Source organism: Panulirus ornatus, chromosome 55 (assembly GCF_036320965.1).
Source record: "Panulirus ornatus isolate Po-2019 chromosome 55, ASM3632096v1, whole genome shotgun sequence".
NCBI classification, from domain to species: Eukaryota; Metazoa; Arthropoda; class Malacostraca; order Decapoda; family Palinuridae; genus Panulirus; species Panulirus ornatus.
The window spans coordinates 13,508,715-13,530,288 of NC_092278.1; the positions used below are offsets into that span (position 1 = coordinate 13,508,715).

The 21,574-nt window shown below is 41.8% G+C and overlaps 1 protein-coding gene across 3 annotated transcripts in view; it reads right to left on the reverse strand.

Annotated features, from left to right (window-relative positions):
• The window catches only part of LOC139765461 (decapping and exoribonuclease protein-like), a 162,033-nt gene that overhangs the window by 111,708 nt on the left and 28,751 nt on the right, over positions 1 to 21,574 (reverse strand). For all 3 annotated transcript variants that reach the window (XM_071692833.1, XM_071692834.1, XM_071692832.1), the window contains exons 3-4: positions 7,136 to 7,314; positions 3,885 to 4,018 (exon numbers count right to left, since the gene is read on the reverse strand). In XM_071692833.1, the coding sequence (XP_071548934.1) occupies positions 3,885 to 4,018; positions 7,136 to 7,314 (313 nt within the window). The remainder of the gene's footprint in view (positions 1 to 3,884; positions 4,019 to 7,135; positions 7,315 to 21,574) is intronic.

The window sequence follows — 21,574 nt, forward strand, 5'->3', positions numbered from 1 at the left end:
TATTCCTTGCCCTCCTTTCACCCTCCTGCATGTTCAGGCCCCAATCACACAAAATCTTTTTCACTCCATCTTTCCACCTCCAATTTGCTCTCCCACTTCTCCTTGTTCCCTCCACCTCCGACACATATATCCTCTTGGTCAATCTTTCCTCACTCATTCTCTCCATGTGCCCAAACCATTTCAAAACACCCTCTTCTGCTCTCTCAACCACGCTCTTTTTATTTCCACACATCTCTCTTACCCTTACGTTACTTACTCGATCAAACCACCTCACACTACACATTGTCCTCAAACATCTCATTTCCAGCATATCCATCCTCCTGCGCACAACTCTATCCATAGCCCACGCCTTGCAACCATACAACATTGTTGGAACCACTATTCCTTCAAACATACCCATTTTTGCTTTCCGAGATAATGTTCTCGACTTCCACACATTCTTCAAGGCTCCCAGGATTTTCGCCCCCTCCCCCACCCTATGATCCACTTCCACTTCCATGGTTCCATCCGCTGCCAGATCCACTCCCAGATATCTAAAACACTTTACTTCCTCCACTTTTTCTCCATTCTCTTTTTAAACCAGGAATTCCCAATCACCAGTCCTTTTTCAGCACACAAATCTACAAACGTCTCACCATTTCCATTTACAATACTAAACAACCCATGTACACCAATTATACCCTCAACTGCCACATTACTCACCTTTGCATTCAAATCACCCATCACTATAACCCGGTCTCGTGCATCAAAACTGCTAACATACTCGCTCAGCTGCTCCCAAAACACTTGCCTCTCATGATCTTTCTTCTCATGACTAGGTGCATAGGCACCAATAATCACCAATCTCTCTCCATCCACTTTCAGTTATACCCATATCAATGTAGAATCTACTTTCTTACACTCTATCACATACTCCCAAAACTCCTGCTTCAGGAGTAGCTCTACTCCTTCCTTAGCTCTTATCCTCTCACCAACCCCTGACTTTACTCCCAAGACATTCCTAAACCACTCTTCCCCTTTACACTTGAGCTTTGTTTCACTCAGAGCCAAAACATCCAGGTTCCTTTCCTAAAACATACTACCTATCTCTCCTTTTTTCTCATCTTGGTTACAACCCCACATTCAAACACCCTAATCTGAGCCTTCGAGGAGGATGAGCACTCCCCACATGATTCCTTCTTCTGTATCCCCTTTTAGAAATTTGAATTTCATAATCATTACTGTTACTATCATTATCATTTTCAAACCTGTTTGCCATTTTCTATGTTAGTGAGGTAGTGCCAAGACCCGATGAAGAAACTGCCTCATTCACCTACATCCACTCTCTAGCTGTCATGTATAATGCACCAAAATCAAGAGCCCTCTATCCACAATCAGGCCCTGCAGACCTTTCCATGTCATACATATTTGCCATTTCCCAAATTAGTGAGAGAGCACTGTGAACACACAGAGAAATAGCCTCAGTCACTCCCATGAACTCTCTAAATGTCATTTTAAATGCACAGAAACCAGAATCTCCTCTCCAAAACCAGGCCCCACAGACCCTTCCATACTTTCCTCTGATGACATTTTATGCCCTGGTTTAGATCAATGACAGCACATTGTCCCCTGTATACCACATCACTTCAGTTCTCTATTTCCCTTGCAGGACTCACACCCTTCTGCACGTTTAGGCCCTAAGCCTTCAAAGCATCTTTCAATCCAGCCTTCCATCTTCTCCTTAATATCCCCCCCTTTCCTTGTTCCCTCTACTTTTGCATGTATACTTTCTTAGCTATCCTTTCCTCACTCGTCCTCTCCACATGTCCAAACCATTTAGCGCAACCTTTTCATCTCTCTCACACATACTCCTCTTACAACCACACACTTCTCATTTACCCTATTATTCGACCACCCCCTTAACACCACATATAGTCACATATAGTTCTCAAACATTTTCCTTCCAACACATTCATCCTATCCTTTATGTATTCATGTAAGGCCTATGCCTTGCATTTATACAGCACTGATGGCATACCCATCTTTGCCCTCACCCTCAAACATACCCATCTTTGCCCTCGATGACAGTGACCTTTCTTTCCACACATTCTTTGCGAAGCCCCAGACTTTTGCCCTCTCAAACTGTGGCTCACTCCAGCCCCCATGGTCCTATCTGCTGGCATATGCACGCCCATGTACCTAAAATACTCCACTTCCTGGATGTTATCTCCATTCAAACTCACTACCCAAATAACCTTTCTATATGCAATGCTAATGTGAATACCCTTGCTTTTATTCACATGTGCTCTTAACTATCCCTCTTGCACACTCTCCTAAACTCAGACACCAGCATCTACAGTTTCTCTCTTGAATCTGCTACAAAAATTGCATTATCAGCAAACAACTGACTCACCTTCCAGGCCCTCCCAACTCTAACAAGCTGCATACCTCTCTAATACAGAGCATCTCTGTTAACCTTATCATATGGTTTCTCCAGATCCATAATGCCACATACATATCCTTGTTTCTCAAAGTGCCTCTCACACACATTCCTCAATGCAAACATCCAATCCACATATACTTCACCACTCCTAAAACGAAAATGCTCCCACCTAATAAGATGATCCATTCATTCCACCACCCTCTCAACCATTATCCTCCATACAACTCATAAGGCACACTCAACAAACTCACACCTTTCCAGGTAGAAAACTCATACTTGCCCCCCCACCCTCTCCTATACAGTGGCACTGTACGTTATCATTAATATTATATCCTGGCCCAGTGTGAACTAAGGGGAAGGAGGTTGTGTGGCTTGGGAAAGTTCAAGGAGCAAAACTTTGGGTTAGTGTGAGGGTAAGAGTGAAAGAGAGGGTGGCACTTCTATCAAAGGAAAAGCTGTGGGACTATGTTAAAGTCCCAGAGTGTAAGTTGAAGAATGATGCAGGTTAGAAAAAAGTGGACTATGAAAAGTAGTTGACTGTAAGTTATTACATACCTGATAGTAAGAGGAGAGAAGAAAGGAATTCTTTTTAGAAGAAACTTAATGAGTGCTTGAACAGTTTTGATGCAAGGGTACTGGTACTGATACTGGTCAGCCCTGTCATTAAAATAAGGCTGAGAGGGTTCTGGACATGTGCAGGAAAGTCTACAACTTGTACAAATTTTGCTGTTCTTTTAGGTCTGTGGCATCACATTCATTATCATCCTCAAATAACACTAGCTTGGCATACCAGCACATGATTCCGAGATTATTTGAGATGTTATGGTGGTTCACAATTAAACCTCTGTAGGGGAAGTGGGTCAGATGATACAGTTTGGCAGAGAAGGATGTCCAGTACTATGCCAATCCACATACACATATAGTTGAATAATTCCCATTTTCCCAACCCATGGGAGTCTTGTTAAAGCAATTTTATCTGAATAATCCTGCACATCTTACACTGTATATTATATATTCATTCAGGATTCAACTATAAAGCAGAGATCTCGTAATTACCAAATCCTGATATGTGAATGGAAGTAGGGGGATGAGATGCCATCATTTACATTAGATATATAATAATGCAGAGTCAAACATCCTTTAAACATTCTGAGAAAACTGTGAAGACCCCTGTTATCAGTTTACTAAAATACACAAACATCTGAGCCTAGAGAAGATGCTATACAAGAGACATCCTATAAATTCATAAAAAGTTCCTTTGTGATTCTTTTTAAGTACACAGAAAATTAAAGAAGTAAAAGCATGTTGAAATAAGAAGAAACATTACAGTTGCTAAATCCTAATGAAGATGTGAAACATATGACACTCCTTTCTGTTGTGTCTAACTGACATTCGTAAGTGGCAATACCCAAAGTTACAATTCCTTTTCCTTCTATTTGTTATAAATATGGACTAGACTTACTTTGAAGAGGACTTGTGAGTTTTCAGAATGCACTCATTACTTAATATCCACTGCAACAAGCTTCGGAAGCTATCATCAGTACCCCCACTGAAATCGATGAATTTATCCATGCCTTTATTCAGATCCATATGCACCTGTAAAGGCAATAAACTGCAACAATCACATGGTAAATGGACAACAACAGTCAGCAAATGCAGGCACTACTAAAGATGGTAATCAACTTCCATTTCTTCCTTGCTCAACATATCTGCCTAAATTTTTCAACTGAACTCATCAACCACTGTTTTCCAATCATTTATGGTACTTGTCATTTTTTTTTTTTTTTTTTTTTGCTTTGTCGCTGTCTCCCGCGTTTGCGAGGTAGCGCAAGGAAACAGACGAAAGAAATGGCCCAACCCACCCCCATACACATGTATATACATACGTCCACACACGCAAATATACATATGTCCACACACGCAAATATACATACCTACACAGCTTTCCATGGTTTACCCCAGACGCTTCACATGCCTTGATTCAATCCACTGACAGCACGTCAACCCCGGTATACCACATTGCTCCAATTCACTCTATTCCTTGCCCTCCTTTCACCCTCCTGCATGTTCAGGCCCCGATCACACAAAATCTTTTTCACTCCATCTTTCCACCTCCAATTTAGTCTCCCTCTTCTCCTCGTTCCCTCCACTTCCGACACATATATCCTCTTGGTCAATCTTTCCTCACGCATTCTCTCCATGTGCCCAAACCATTTCAAAACACCCTCTTCTGCTCTCTCAACCACGCTCTTTTTATTTCCACACATCTCTCTTACACTTACGTTACTTACTCGATCAAACCACCTCACACCACACATTGTCCTCAAACATCTCATTTCCAGCACATCCATCCTCCTGCGCACAACTCTATCCATAGCCCACGCCTCGCAACCATACAACATTGTTGGAACCACTATTCCTTCAAACATACCCATTTTTGCTTTCCGAGATAATGTTCTCGACTTCCACACATTCTTCAAGGCCCCCAGAATTTTCGCCCCCTCCCCCACCCTATGATCCACTTCCGCTTCCATGGTTCCATCCGCTGCCAGATCCACTCCCAGATATCTAAAACACTTCACTTCCTCCAGTTTTTCTCCATTCAAACTCACCTCCCAATTGACTTGACCCTCAACCCTACTGTACCTAATAACCTTGCTCTTATTCACATTTACTCTTAACTTTCTTCTTTCACACACTTTACCAAACTCAGTCACCAGCTTCTGCAGTTTCTCACATGAATCAGCCACCAGCGCTGTATCATCAGCGAACAACAACTGACTCACTTCCCAAGCTCTCTCATCCCCAACAGACTTCATACTTGCCCCTCTTTCCAAAACTCTTGCATTCACCTCCCTAACAACTCCATCCATAAACAAATTAAACAACCATGGAGACATCACACACCCCTGCCGCAAACCTACATTCACTGAGAACCAATCACTTTCCTCTCTTCCTACACTTACACATGCTTTACATCCTCGATAAAAACTTTTCACTGCTTCTAACAACTTGCCTCCCACACCATATATTCTTAATACCTTCCGCAGAGCATCTCTATCAACTCTATCATATGCCTTCTCCAGATCCATAAATGCTACATACAAATCCATTTGCTTTTCTAAGTATTTCTCACATACATTCTTCAAAGCAAACACCTGATCCACACATCCTCTACCACTTCTGAAACCACACTGCTCTTCCCCAATCTGATGCTCTGTACATGCCTTCACCCTCTCAATCAATACCCTCCCATATAATTTACCAGGAATACTCAACAAACTTTTTTTTTTTTTTTTATACTTTGTCGCTGTCTCCCGCGTTTGCGAGGTAGCGCAAGGAAACAGACGAAAGAAATGGCCCAACCCCCCCCCATACACATGTATATGCATACGTCCACACATGCAAATATACATACCTACACAGCTTTCCATGGTTTACCCCAGACGCTTCACATGCCTTGATTCAATCCACTGACAGCACGTCAGCCCCGGTATACCACATCGCTCCAATTCACTCTATTCCTTGCCCTCCTTTCACCCTCCTGCATGTTCAGGCCCCGATCACACAAAATCTTTTTCACTCCATCTTTCCACCTCCAATTTGGTCTCCCTCTTCTCCTTGTTCCCTCCACCTCCGACACATATATCCTCTTGGTCAATCTTTCCTCACTCATTCTCTCCATGTGCCCAAACCATTTCAAAACACCCTCTTCTGCTCTCTCAACCACGCTCTTTTTATTTCCACACATCTCTCTTACCCTTACGTTACTCACTCGATCAAACCACCTCACACCACACATTGTCCTCAAACATCTCATTTCCAGCACATCCATCCTCCTGCGCACAACTCTATCCATAGCCCACGCCTCGCAACCATACAACATTGTTGGAACCACTATTCCTTCAAACATACCTAACATACTTATACCTCTGTAATTTGAGCACCCACTCTTATCCCCTTTGCCTTTGTACAATGGCACTATGCACGCATTCCGCCAATCCTCAGGCACCTCACCATGAGTCATACATACATTAAATAACCTTACCAACCAGTCAACCTTGTTTTATTTCTCCTTCTACAGTTCATTTCTTCTTTCCATGTATATTCATACCTATATTATCCAAGTGGTTGTTATGATAATCATACCAACAGGCAGCACTACTGTTTAGCATCTAAGCATGTAAGGGAAAAAATTATTTGCAATGGACTCAACTTGACACCCTGCACTGAGTTTATAAAATCTTATGAACAACATACTAATATATCTATATCTCTGAGATCCACTCCCTCCAGGAGCTTCCTCAAGGGGCTGGGCATGGCAAAAGTTGCCATAATCGGTTAACAACAGTGCTGCTTCTTAGCCTTTATGCCTCCTCCCTAACAGGCCACTGGCACAGGGCAACTCTAGTGTAGTGTTCCTTCCGACTACTTTTAACCTGTGTGTCTCCCAAATGTTCCACCCTACTACTTCACCCTAATGCTCCTGCCTAATGTTCCTACCTACTACTTCTATCTAATGTTTCTACCTAAACAATAAACATAGAAAATGAAAATAGACTGACTGCAGCTGCTAATAATGGTGCACTGTCACCAAGATCTTTTATCATATCCTGATTTACAGCTAATCTTATTTACGTCTACAATGCATGAGGACTAAAAAAAAAAAAAAAAAAAAAAAAAAAAAAAAAAAAAAAGCCGCAATTAGCTTACCTTCTTTTCTCCATCAACAGGTAGGTATTCCATGTCAATGAAGTCCAGCTGTGATTCATCATGAAGAAACTTCCTGTCCTCATCAACAGAATAGCTACCCAATACTTCTGGCTGACCCATCAAGGGTGCTACTCCTTGATAATTCTCAGGCCACTTTATTTGAAAGGTGTTGCGTGCCTCTAAAAATGGTGTGAGAAACTATATGCACTTAAAGCAAATTTGAAGCACAAATGTACTAACAAATCACCATACTCTGTCTCATTAATATATAAAGGGTATCTTTATAATACAGGCACATAAAAATTTTGGATATAATAAATATACAGAGTATGAGGTGTTAATGGAGTCCCCCTGCTTATGGTCAGACTATGAGTGAAAAGTCACCAATGGCAAGGCTGTGTATCATGAGAGAGAGAGAGAGAGAGAGAGAGAGAGAGAGAGAGAGAGAGAGAGAGAGAGAGAGAGAGAGAGAGAGAGAGAGAAATATCAAAGACTATTTCACTTTAAAAAGTCCATCCTGTCCCTACTACTAAGTATAGCACAGCTTTGACCTGCACAAGCCATTGGAAAGAGGGTTCTGGTTCACAACAGGGCCCTTTCTGAAAGGGGTCCTTGGGTAATCATAAATAACTGAATAAATACATGCCTGGTATGAGAAAAAGGGAAGTATATTACAGTATACAGTAAACCTGACACACAGAAAGTTAACATCTTTTGGTGCATTTTTTTTTTCTATGCTGAGAAACCCTGACAAAAAGAAAATTGAGCAGTGCACAGGTCACAAGTAGTCTAGAATTTTTATGATCTGTACTGTGAATGCACATACACACAGAATGTCAGACTTACAGTGAAAATATGTTATGATTGATTCACCTTATGTTTATGCTTATACAAGAGGCCTCTTTCCTCAGTCCAACTGAATATTTCAATTTCAAGTAGAACTCCCTCCATGCACCATGATCAAAGTGCATTTCTACATATTCTAAAAGAAAAGAAATCAATGTACTCCAGTCTTTACTCTGTCCTTCTAAACCTTACTGCAGTTTCTCTATATCATCTACAAAAAGAATTGAAAAAGAAACAAAATAAGCACATAAAATTAATCAATAAATAAGTTAATAAATCATTTTTATTATTTCTTATACTTGAACATCATCTCTCACGTCAGCGAGGTAGCGCCAGGAAACAGACAAAGAATGGCCCATCCACTCATATACACACATATACATATATATATGAAGATATACACTTATACATACATATACATACACATACAAAAGACATATACATATATATACATGTACATGTTCATACTTGCTTGCCTTCACCTATTCCTGTGGCTACCACGCCCCATAGGAAACAGTAATGCTAATCCTGCTTCAGCATGGTATCACCAGGAAAATAGACAAGAAAGGCCACATTCGTTCACACTCAGGCTCTAGCTGTCATGTGTAATGCACCAAAACCACAGCTCCCTATCCACATCCAGGCCCTATAGACCTTTCCATGGTTTACCCCAGACACTTCACATGCCCTGGTTCAGACTATCGACAGCATGTCGACCCTGGTATATCACGTCATTCCACTTCACTCTATTTCTTGTACGCCTCTCACCCTCCTGTATGTTCAGGCACCTATCGCTCAAAATCTTTTTCACTTAACCTTACACATCCAATTTGGTCTCCAGCTTCTCCTCGTTCCCTCTACCTCTGATATATATATCCTCTTTGTCAATCTTTCCTCACTCATTCTCTCCATATGTCCAAACCACTTCAACACACCCCCTTATGCTCTCTTAACCACACACTTTTTTTCCACGCATCTCTTCTACCCTTTCACTACTTACACAATCAAACCACCTCACACCACATATTGTCATCAAACATTTTGTTTCGAACACATCCACCCTCCTCAGTACAACCTTATCTATAGCCCATAACTTGCAATCATATAACATTGTAGGAACTACTATTCCTTCAAACATACCCATAATTGCTCTCCAAGATAGCATTTTCTCCTTCCATACATTCTTCATTGCTCCCAGAACCTATGCCCCTCCCCCACCCTGTGACTCGCTTCTGCTTCCATGGTTCCATTTGGAGCTAATTCCACTCCCACACATCTAAAACACTTCACTTCCTCCAAGTTCTCTCCATTTAAACTTACATCCCAATTAACCTGTCCCTCAAACATACTGAACCTAATTACCTTGCTCTTATTCCCATTTACTCTCAACTTTCTCCTTTCACACATTTTTCCAAACTCAGTCACCGGCTTCTGTAGTTTCTCACTCGAATCAGCCACCAGAGCTGTATTATCAGCAAACAACAACTGACTCACTTCCCTGGCCTTCTCATCTCCAACAGACTCCATACTTGCCCCTCTCTCTAAAACTCTTGCTTTTATCTCCCTAACCATGCCATCTATAAACAAATTAAACAACTATGGGGACATCACACACCCCTGCTGCAGACTGACCTTCACTGGGAACCTATCACTTTCCTCTTCCTACTCGTACAGGTGTCTTACATTCTTGGTGAAATTTTTCACTGCTTCTAGCAGCTTACCTTACACACCATATACTCTTAAGACCTTCCGCAAAGCATCTCTATCAGCCTTATCATGTGCCTTCTCAAAATCCATAAATGCTACATACAAATCCACCTGTTTTTCTATGTATTTCTTACAAATTCTTCAAAGTAAACACCTGATCCACACATCCTCTACCACAATGGAAACCACACTGCTCCTCCCCAGTCTGACACCCTCTCAATCAATATCTTCCCATACAATTTCCCAGGAATACTCAACAGACTTATCCCTCTGTAGTTTGAACACTAACCTTTATCCCCTTTGCCTTAGTACAACTGCATTATGGATGCATTCTGCCAATCCTCAGGCACTTCACCATGATCCATACATGCACTGAATATCCTTACCAACCAATCGCAACAACACAGTCTCCCCCTTTCTTGATAAATTCTACTGCAATACCATCCAAACATGCTGCCTTGCTGGATTGCATCTTCCGCAAAGCTTTCACTACCTCTTTTCTCTTCACCAATACATTCTCCCTAACCCCTCTCACTTCGATCACCACCCTTACTTAAACACCCTGCCACTCTATCATCAATTACATTCAACAAGCTTTCAAAATACTCCCTCCATCTGCTCACCTGTTATCATTTCCTCCTTTCCCCCTTAAATGATGTTCCTGCACATTATTTACCTCCTTCCAAAACATCTTTTTATTCTCCCTAAATTTCAATGACACTCTCTCATCCCAACTCTCATTTGCCCCTTTTTCAACACTTGCACCTTTCTCTTGACCTCCTGCCGCTTCCTTTTATACATCTACCAGTCATTTGCACTCCTTCCTTGTATCATCCAAACGCCTCTCTCTTCTCTTTCACTAATAACTTTAATTCTTCATCCCACCGCTCACTACCCTTTCTAATCTGCCTACCTCCTATCTTTCTCATGCCACAAGCATCATTTGCATGAGCCATCACTGCTTCCCTATACATCCCAATCCTTACCCACTCCCCTCATGTCACTTGCTCTCACCTTTTGCCATTCTACACTCAATCTCTTCTGGTACTTCCTTACACAAGTCTCCTTTCCAAGCTCGCTCACTCCCACCACTCTCTTCTCCCCAACATTCTCTCTTCGTTTTTGAAAACCTCTACAAATCTTCACTTTCCCCTCCACAAGATAGTGATCAGACATCCCTCCAGCTGCCCATTCCAGCTGCCCATATCAGTACATTCACATCCAAAAGTCTCTCTTTTACATGCCTATCTATTAACATGTAATCCAATAATGCCCTTTGACCGTCTCTCCTACTCATGCATATACTTATGTATATCTCTCTTTTTGAACCAGATATTCCCAATCAATCACCAGTCTTTCTTCAGCACACAGATCCTTAAGCTCTTCACCATTTCTATTCACAATACTGAATAACCCATGTACACCAATTATACCGTCAACTGCTGCATTACTCACTTTTGCATTTCAATCACCCATCACTAAAAATAATCTAATAATAATCATGTAAAAAAGTATTAGAAAGTGAGCTCCAAATTGATAAGGGTAAAAATGAAAGTGGAATGCAAGAGATGGGTGATTATCAGTGATAATGCACCTAGCCATGAGAAAGATTACAGGAGGCAAGTATTTTGGGAGCAGCTGAGTGAGTGTCAGCAGTTTTTTTTTTATGCAAAATACAGGGGCATTAGTGATGGGTGATTTAAATGCAAAGGTGAATAATGTGGCAGTTGAGGGTATAACTGGTGGGCATGGATGAGGAAATAAAACAAAAAACAAGGGGTAGTGAAGTTATGTGTAATGAAAATTAGTTTGTAATGAAGCTGAGAATGTGGTGAAGATAAAACTCTAACACAGATGAGGTGTGGTGATGATGTAAGTTTGTACAGAAGGCCATTTTGACATGAGCCTCAAAATGATTCATGCTTGCCTCTGAGTACTCAAAGAAGTTGGTAATAATAAAAGTAATAGCAATAATCTAAGTGAAAAAACATCCATGAGTAAACTGAAGAAAAATACTTTATAGATATATATGAACAGTAGTTTCCAACTGATACTTGCTGTCACTCTCTCCATAGAGAAAATGGTATAAGTTGTGCATAAATTTTTACAGCAATGTTATAAACAGAACACTCTTTAAAGCCTGAATGAATCCCCTTCATTAATTTAAACACTTGGTTCCTTCTAAAAACATCCAATGCATGTAAACTGTGGGCATCAGTGAGACTATGGAATGTGAAGATTTTCAAGTGAAATGTAACAAATGTCACAGTGGGGTTTCCAAAAACTCAGGTTTGAGTTTGAGGAAAGCACGTTTCTATGCAAAAAATCTTGACTTCTTCAACCATTTAGCCATAAAAACTACATGGCTGACATCAGTAAGAGAAGCAAATGCATGACTACATTTCCATAGTTACACTTAATGCAAACAAAAACTCAACTACAGTGTATATAATGAAAAGCAGTGAAAAGTAAGATACTCTCATAATTTGATAAAGCTGTAATTCTGGTAATGCAAACAAAATCTCAACTACAGCATATGTAATGAAAAGCAGTGTAAGAAGTTTTGAGGCAACAACTTTTAAAAATAGAAAAACTAATAATTTTGCCAGACATAATGAAAAACAAAAACCTGCCCATAATTAATGAATTAATTTCCCAGTTACAGTGACATTCAATAAGTCACAAGGACTTACTGATAATAATCACCTCTTTGAAATCATCATAAAACTATTCCAAAATCTTCTTATGCCACATAACGATAATAATAATAATAATAATAATAATAATAATAATAATAAATGAGATGTTTGAGGACAATGTGTGGTGTGAGGTGGTTTGATCGAGTAAGTAACGTAAGGGTAAGAGAGATGTGTGGAAATAAAAAGAGCGTGGTTGAGAGAGCAGAAGAGGGTGTTTTGAAATGGTTTGGGCACATGGAGAGAATGAGTGAGGAAAGATTGACCAAGAGGATATATGTGTCGGAGGTGGAGGGAACGAGGAGAAGAGGGAGACCAAATTGGAGGTGGAAAGATGGAGTGAAAAGGATTTTGTGTGATCGGGGCCTGAACATGCAGGAGGGTGAAAGGAGGGCAAGGAATAGAGTGAATTGGAGCGATGTGGTATACAGGGGTTGACGTGCTGTCAGTGGATTGAATCAAGGCATGTGAAGCGTCTGGGGTAAACCATGGAAAGCTGTGTAGGTATGTATATTTGCGTGTGTGGACGTGTGTATGTACATGTGTATGGGGGGGGTTGGGCCATTTCTTTCGTCTGTTTCCTTGCGCTACCTCGCAAACGTGGGAGACAGCGACAAAGTATAAAAAAAAGAAAAAAAAAAAAAAATAATAATAATAATAGATAGAGATGCTCTGTGGAAGGTATTAAGAATATATGGTGTGGGAGGAAAGTTGTTAGAAGCAGTGAAAAGTTTTCATCGAGGATGTAAGGCATGTGTACGTGTAGGAAGAGAGGAAAGTGATTGGTTCTCAGTGAATGTAGGTTTGCGGCAGGGGTGTGTGATGTCTCCATGGTTGTTTAATTTGTTTATGGATGGGGTTGTTAGGGAGGTAAATGCAAGAGTTTTGGAAAGAGGGGCAAGTATGAAGTCTGTTGGGGATGAGAGAGCTTGGGAAGTGAGTCAGTTGTTGTTCGCTGATGACACAGCGCTGGTGGCTGATTCATGTGAGAAACTGCAGAAGCTGGTGACTGAGTTTGGTAAAGTGTGTGGAAGAAGAAAGTTAAGAGTAAATGTGAATAAGAGCAAGATTATTAGGTACAGTAGGGTTGAGGGTCAAGTCAATTGGGAGGTGAGTTTGAATGGAGAAAAACTGGAGGAAGTGAAGTGTTTTAGATATCTGGGAGTGGATCTGGCAGCGGATGGAACCATGGAAGCGGAAGTGGATCATAGGGTGGGGGAGGGGGCGAAAATTCTGGGGGCCTTGAAGAATGTGTGGAAGTCGAGAACATTATCTCGGAAAGCAAAAATGGGTATGTTTGAAGGAATAGTGGTTCCAACAATGTTGTATGGTTGCGAGGCGTGGGCTATGGATAGAGTTGTGCGCAGGAGGATGGATGTGCTGGAAATGAGATGTTTGAGGACAATGTGAGGTGTGAGGTGGTTTGATCGAGTGAGTAACGTAAGGGTAAGAGAGATATGTGGAAATAAAAAGAGCGTGGTTGAGAGAGCAGAAGAGGGTGTTTTGAAGTGGTTTGGGCAAATGGAGAGGATGAGTGAGGAAAGATTGACCAAGAGGATATATGTGTCGGAGGTGGAGGGAACAAGGAGAAGAGGGAGACCAAATTGGAGGTGGAAAGATGGAGTGAAAAGGATTTTGTGTGATCGGGGCCTGAACATGCAGGAGGGTGAAAGGAGGGCAAGGAATAGAGTGAATTGGAGCGATGTGGTATACCGGGGCTGACGTGCTGTCAGTGGATTGAATCAAGGCATGTGAAGCGTCTGGGGTAAACCATGGAAAGCTGTGTAGGTATGTATATTTGCGCGTGTGGACGTATGTATATACATGTGTATGGGGGGGGTTGGGCCATTTCTTTCGTCTGTTTCCTTGCGCTACCTGGCAAACGCAGGAGACAGCGACAAAGTATAAAAAAAAAAATAATAATAATAATAATAATAATGTGTATTTCTTTTGTCTGTTTCCTTGCGCTACCTCGCAAACGCGGGAGACAGCGACAAAGTATAATAAAAATATAATATAATATAATAATAATAATAATAATAATCATATTAGTAACAATAATAATAACAATAATAATATTAATTATCCCTGGGGATAGGGGAGAAAGAATACTTCCCACGCATTCCTCACGTGTCATAGAAGGCGACTAAAAGGGACGGAGGCGGGGGGCTAGAAACCCTTCCCTCCTTGTATTTTAACCTTCTAAAAGGGGAAACAGAAGAAGGACTCACGCGGAGAGTGCTCATCCTCCTCGATGGCTCAGATTGGGGTGTCTAAATGTGTGTGGATGTAACCAAGATGAGAAAAAAGGAGAGATAGGTAGTATGTTTGAGGAAAGGAACCTGGATGTTTTGGCTCTGAGTGAAATGAAGCTTAAGGGTAAAGGGGAAGAGTGGTTTGGGAATAAAGTCAGGGGTTAGTAAGAGGACAAGAGCAAGAGAAGGAGTAGCAGTACTCCTGAAACAGGAGTGGTGGACCTATGTGATAGAGTGTAAGAAAGTAAACTCTAGATTAATATGGGTAAAACTGAAAGTTGTTGGAGAGAGATGGGTGATTATTGGTGCATATGCACCTGAGCATGAGAAGAAAGATCATGAGAGGCAAATGTTTTGGGAGCAGCTGAATGAGTGTGTTAGTGGTTTTGATGCACGAGACCGGGTTATAGTGATGGGTGATTTGAATGCAAAGGTGAGTAATGTGGCAGTTGAGGGAATATTTGGTACACATGGGGTGTTCAGTGTTGTACATGGAAGTGGTGAAGAGCTTGTAGATTTATGTGCTGAAAAAGGACTGGTGATTGAAAATATTTTTTTTTTTTTTTATTATACTTTGTCGCTGTCTCCCGCATTTGAGAGGTAGCGCAAGGAAACAGACGAAAGAAATGGCCCAACCCCCCCCATACACATGTATATACATACGTCCACACACGCAAATATACATACCTACACAGCTTTCCATGGTTTACCCCAGACGCTTCACATGCCTTGATTCAATCCACTGACAGCACGTCAACCCCGGTATACCACATCGCTCCAATTCACTCTATTCCTTGCCCTCCTTTCACCCTCCTGCATGTTCAGGCCCCGATCACACAAAATCTTTTTCACTCCATCTTTCCACCTCCAATTTGGTCTCCCTCTTCTCCTTGTTCCCTCCACCTCCGACACATATATCCTCTTGGTCAATCTTTCCTCACTCATTCTCTCCATGTGCCCAAACCACTTCAAAACACCCTCTTCTGCTCTCTCAACCACGCTCTTTTTATTTCCACACATCTCCCTTACCCTTACGTTACTCACTCGATCAAACCACCTCACACCACACATTGTCCTCAAACATCTCATTTCCAGCACATCCATCCTCCTGCGCACAACTCTATCCATAGCCCACGCCTCGCAACCATACAACATTGTTGGAACCACTATTCCTTCAAACATACCCATTTTTGCTTTCCGAGATAATGTTCTCGACTTCCACACATTCTTCAAGGCCCCCAGAATTTTCGCCCCCTCCCCCACCCTATGATCCACTTCCGCTTCCATGGTTCCATCCGCTGCTAGATCCACTCCCAGATATCTAAAACACTTCACTTCCTCCAATTTTTCTCCATTCAAACTCACCTCCCAATTGACTTGACCCTCAACCCTACTGTGCCTAATAACCTTGCTCTTATTCACATTTACTCTTAACTTTCTTCTTCCACACACTTTACCAAACTCAGTCACCAGCTTCTGCAGTTTCTCACATGAATCAGCCACCAGCGCTGTATCATCAGCGAACAACAACTGACTCACTTCCCAAGCTCTCTCATCCCCAACAGACTTCATACTTGCCCCTCTTTCCAAAACTCTTGCATTTACCTCCCTAACAACCCCATCCATAAACAAATTAAACAACCATGGAGACATCACACACCCCTGCCGCAAACCTACATTCACTGAGAACCAATCACTTTCTTCTCTTCCTACACGTACACATGCCTTACATCCTCGATAAAAACTTTTCACTGCTTCTAACAACTTGCCTCCCACACCATATATTCTTAATACCTTCCACAGAGCATCTCTATCAACTCTATCATATGCCTTCTCCAGATCCATAAATGCTACATACAAATCCATTTGCTTTTCTAAGTATTTCTCACATACATTCTTCAAAGCAAACACCTGATCCACACATCCTCTACCACTTCTGAAACCACACTGCTCTTCCCCAATCTGATGCTCTGTACATGCCTTCACCCTCTCAATCAATACCCTCCCATATAATTTACCAGGAATACTCAACAAACTTATACCTCTGTAATTTGAGCACTCACTCTTATCCCCTTTGCCTTTGTACAATGGCACTATGCACGCATTCCGCCAATCCTCAGGCACCTCACCATGAGTCATACATACATTAAATAACCTTACCAACCAGTCAACAATACAGTCACCCCCTTTTTTAATAAATTCCACTGCAATACCATCCAAACCTGCTGCCTTGCCGGCTTTCATCTTCCGCAAAGCTTTCACTACCTCTTCTCTGTTTACCAAATCATTTTCCCTAACCCTCTCACTTTGCACACCACCTCGACCAAAACACCCTATATCTGCCACTCTATCATCAAACACATTCAACAAACCTTCAAAATACTCACTCCATCTCCTCACATCACCACTACTTGTTATCACCTCCCCATTTGCGCCCTTCACTGAAGTTCCCATTTGCTCCCTTGTCTTACGCACTTTATTTACCTCCTTCCAGAACATCTTTTTATTCTCCCTAAAATTTAATGATACTCTCTCACCCCAACTCTCATTTGCCCTTTTCTTCACCTCTTGCACCTTTCTCTTGACTTCCTGTCTCTTTCTTTTATACATCTCCCACTCAATTGCATTTTTTCCCTGCAAAAATCGTCCAAATGCCTCTCTCTTCTCTTTCACTAATACTCTTACTTCTTCATCCCACCACTCACTACCTGGTTTAAAAAGAGAGATATATATAAGTATACGTATGTAATTAGGAGAGATGGCCAGAGAGCTTTATTGGATTACGTGTTAATTGATAGGCGCGCGAAAGAGAGACTTTTGGATGTTAATGTGCTGAGAGGTGCAACTGGAGGGATGTCTTATCATTATCTTGTGGAAGCGAGGGTGAAGCTTTGTAGAGGTTTTCAGAAAAGAAGAGAAAATGTTGGGGTGAAGGGAGCGGTGAGAGTAAGTGAGCTTGGGAAGGAGACTTGTGTGAGGAAGTATCAGTGTGAGGAAGTATCTTGTGTGAGGAAGTATCAGTGAAGTATGGTGTGGGAGGCAAGTTGTTAAAAGCACCGAAAAGTTTTTATCGGGAATGTAAGGCATGTGTACGTGTATGAAGAGAGGAAAGTAATTGGTTCTCAGTGAATGTAGGTTTCTGGTAGGGGTGTATGATGTTTCCATGGTTGTTTAATTTGTTTATGGATAGGGTTGTTAGGGAGGTGAATGCAAGAGTTTTGGAGAGAGGGGCAAGTATGCAGTCTTGTGGATGAGAGAGCTTGGGAAGTGAGTCAGTTGTTGTTCGCTGATAATACAGCGCTGGTGGCTGATTCATGTGAGAAACTGCAGAAGCTGGTAACTGAGTTTGGTAAAGTGTGTGAAAGAAGAAAGTTGAGAGTAAATGTGAATAAGAGCAAGGCTATTAGGTACAGTAGGGTTGAGGGTCAAGTCAATTGGGGGGTAAGTTTGAAGAGAGAAAAACTGAAGGAAGAAGTGTTTTACATATCTGGGAGTGAATTTGGGAGTGGTTGGAACCATGGAAGCGGAAGTGAATCATATGGTGGGGGAGGGGGCGAAAATTCTGGGAGCCTTGAAGAATAAGTGGAAGTCGAGAACATTATCTCGGAAAGCAAAAATGGGTATGTTTGAAAGAATAGTGATTCCAACAATGTTGTATGGTTGCGAGGCATGGGCTATGGATAAAGTTGTGTGGAGGAGGGTGGAAGTGCTGGAAATGAGATGTTTGATGACAATATGTGGTGTGAGGTGGCTTAAGCGAATAAGTATAATAAGGTAAGAGAGATGTGTGGTAATAAAAAGAGTGTGGTTGAGAGAGCATAAGAGGGTGTTTTGAAATGGTTTGGTCACATGGAGAGAATGAGTGAGGAAAGATTGATCAAGAGGATATATGTGTCAGAGGTGGAGGGATCGAGGAGAAGTGGGAGACCAAACTGGAGGTGGAAAGATGGAGTGAAAAAGATTTTCAGTGATCGGAGCCTGAACATGCAGGAGGGTGAAAGGCGTGCAAGGAATAGAGTGAATTGGAATGATGTGGTATACTGGGGTCGACGTGCTGTCAATGGATTGAACCAGGGCATGTGAAGTGTCTGGAGTAAGCCATGGAAAGTTCTGTGGGGCCTGGATGTGGAAAGGGAGCTGTGGTTTCGGTGCATTATTACATAACAGCTAGAGACTGAGTGTGAACGAATGGGGCCTTTGTTGTCTTTTCTAGCACTACCTCTCACACATGAGGGGGAGGGGGTTGTTAGTTCATGTGTGGCGAGGTGGCGATGGGAATGGATAAAGGCAGACAGTATGAATTATGTACATTTGTATATATGTATATATATATGTATACGTTGAGATGTATAGGTATGTATATTTGCGTGTGTGGATGTGTATGTATATACATGTGTATGTGGGTGGGTTGGGCCATTCTTTCATCTGTTTCCTTGCGCTACCTCGCTAACATGGGAGACAGCGACAAGGCAAAATAAACTAAAATTATATATAAGTTTGTTGAGTATTCCTAGTAAATTATATGGGAGGGTATTGATTGAGAGGGTGAAGGCATGTACAGAGCATCAGATTGGGGAAGAGCAGTGTGGTTTCAGAAGTGGTAGAGGATGTGTGGATCAGGTGTTTGCTTTGAAGAATGTATGTGAGAAATACTTAGAAAAGCATATGGATTTGTATGTAGCATTTATGGATCTGGAGAAGGCATATGATAGAGTTGATAGAGATGCTCTGTGGAAGGTATTAAGAATATATGGTGTGGGAAGCAAGTTGTTAGAAGCAGTGAAAAGTTTTTATCGAGGATGTAAGGCATGTGTACGTGTAGGAAGAGAGGAAAATGATTGGTTCTCAGTGAATGTAGGTTTGCGGCAGGGGTGTGTGATGTCTCCATGGTTGTTTAATTTGTTTATGGATGGGGTTGTTAGGGATGTGAATGCAAGAGTTTTGGAAAGAGGGGCAAGTATGAAGTCTGTTGGGGATGAGAGAGCTTGGGAAATGAGTCAGTTGTCGTTCGCTGATGATACAGCGCTGGTGGCTGATTCATGTGACAAACTGCAGAAGCTGGTGACTGAGTTTCGTAAAGTGTATGAAAGAAGAAAGTTAAGAGTAAATGTGAATAAGAGCAAGGTTATTAGGTACAGTAGGGTTGAGGGTCAAGTCAATTGGGAGGTAAGTTTGAATGGAGAAAAACTGGATGAAGTGAAGTGTTTTAGATATCTGGGAGTGGATCTGACAGCGGTTGGAACCATGGAAGCGGAAGTGGATCATATGGTGGGGGAAGGGGCGAAAATTCTTGGAGCCTTGAAGAATGTGTGGAAGTCAAGAACATTATCTCGGAAAGCAAAAATGGGTATGTTTGAAGGAATAGTGGTTCCAACAATGTTGTATGGGTGCGAGGCGTGGGCTATGGATAGAGTTGTCACAGGAGGATGGATGTGCTGGAAATGAGATGTTTGAGGACAATGTGTGGTGTGAGGTGGTTTGATTGAGTAAGTAACATAAGGGTAACAGAGATGTGTGGAAATAAAAAGAGCGTGGCTGAGAGAGCAGAAGAGGGTGTTTTGAAATGGTTTGGGCACATGGAGAGAATGAGTGAGGAGAGATTGATCAAGAGGATATATGTGTCGGAGGTGGAGGGAACGAGGAGAAGTGGGAGAGCAAATTGGAGGTGGAAAGATGGAGTGAAAAAGATTTTGTGTGATTGGGGTCTGAACATGCAGGAGGGTGAAAGGAGGGCAAGGAATAGAGTGAATTGGATCGATGTGGTATACCGCGGTTAACGTGCTGTCAGTGGATTGAATCAGGGCATGTGAAGCGTCTGGGGTAAACCATGGAAAGCTGTGTAGGTATGTATATTTGCGTGTGTGGACGTATGTATATACATGTGTATGGGGGTGGGTTGGGCCATTTCTTTCGTCTGTTTCCTTGTGCTACCTCGCAAACGCGGGAGACAGCGAAAAAGCAAAAAAAAATATATATATATATATATATATATGCAGGAGGGTGAAAGGAGGGCAAGGAATAGAGTGAATTGGAGCGATGTGGTATACAGGGGTTGACGTGCTGTCAGTGGATTGAATCAAGGCATGTGAAGCGTCTGGGGTAAACCATGGAAAGCTGTGTAGGTATGTATATTTGCGTGTGTAGACATGTGTATGTACATGTGTATGGGGGGGGGGTTGGGCCATTTCTTTCGTCTGTTTCCTTGCGCTACCTCGCAAATGCGGGAGACACCGATAAAAAAAAAAAAAAAAAAAAAAATATATATATATATATATATATATATATATATATATATATATATATATATATATTATCCCTGGGGATAGGGGATTAAGAATACTTCTCACGTATTCCCTGCGTGTCGTAAAAGGCGACTAAAAGTGGAGGGAGCGGGGGGCTGGAAGTCCTCCCCTCTCGTCTTTTTTTTTTTTTTTTAATTTTCCAAAAGAAGGAACAGAGGGGGCCAGGTGAGGATATTCCAAAAAAGACCCAGTCCTCTGTTGTTAACGCTACCTCACCAACGCGGGAAATGGCGAATAGTTTTGAAAAAAAAACTTTTTTTCTTTTTTTTTTTTTTTTTTGCTTTGTCGCTGTCTCCCGCGTTTGCGAAGTAGCGCAAGGAAACAGACGAAAGAAATGGCCTAACCCACCCCCATACACATGTATATACATACGTCCACACACGCAAATATACATACCTACACAGCTTTCCATGGTTTACCCCAGACGCTTCACATGCCTTGATTCAATCCATTGACAGCACGTCAACCCTGGTATACCACATCGATCCAATTCACTCTATTCCTTGCCCTCCTTTCACCCTCCTGCATGTTCAGGCCCCGATCACACAAAATCTTTTTCACTCCATCTTTCCACCTCCAATTTGCTCATCCACTTCTCCTCGTTCCCTCCACCTCCGACACATATATCTTCTT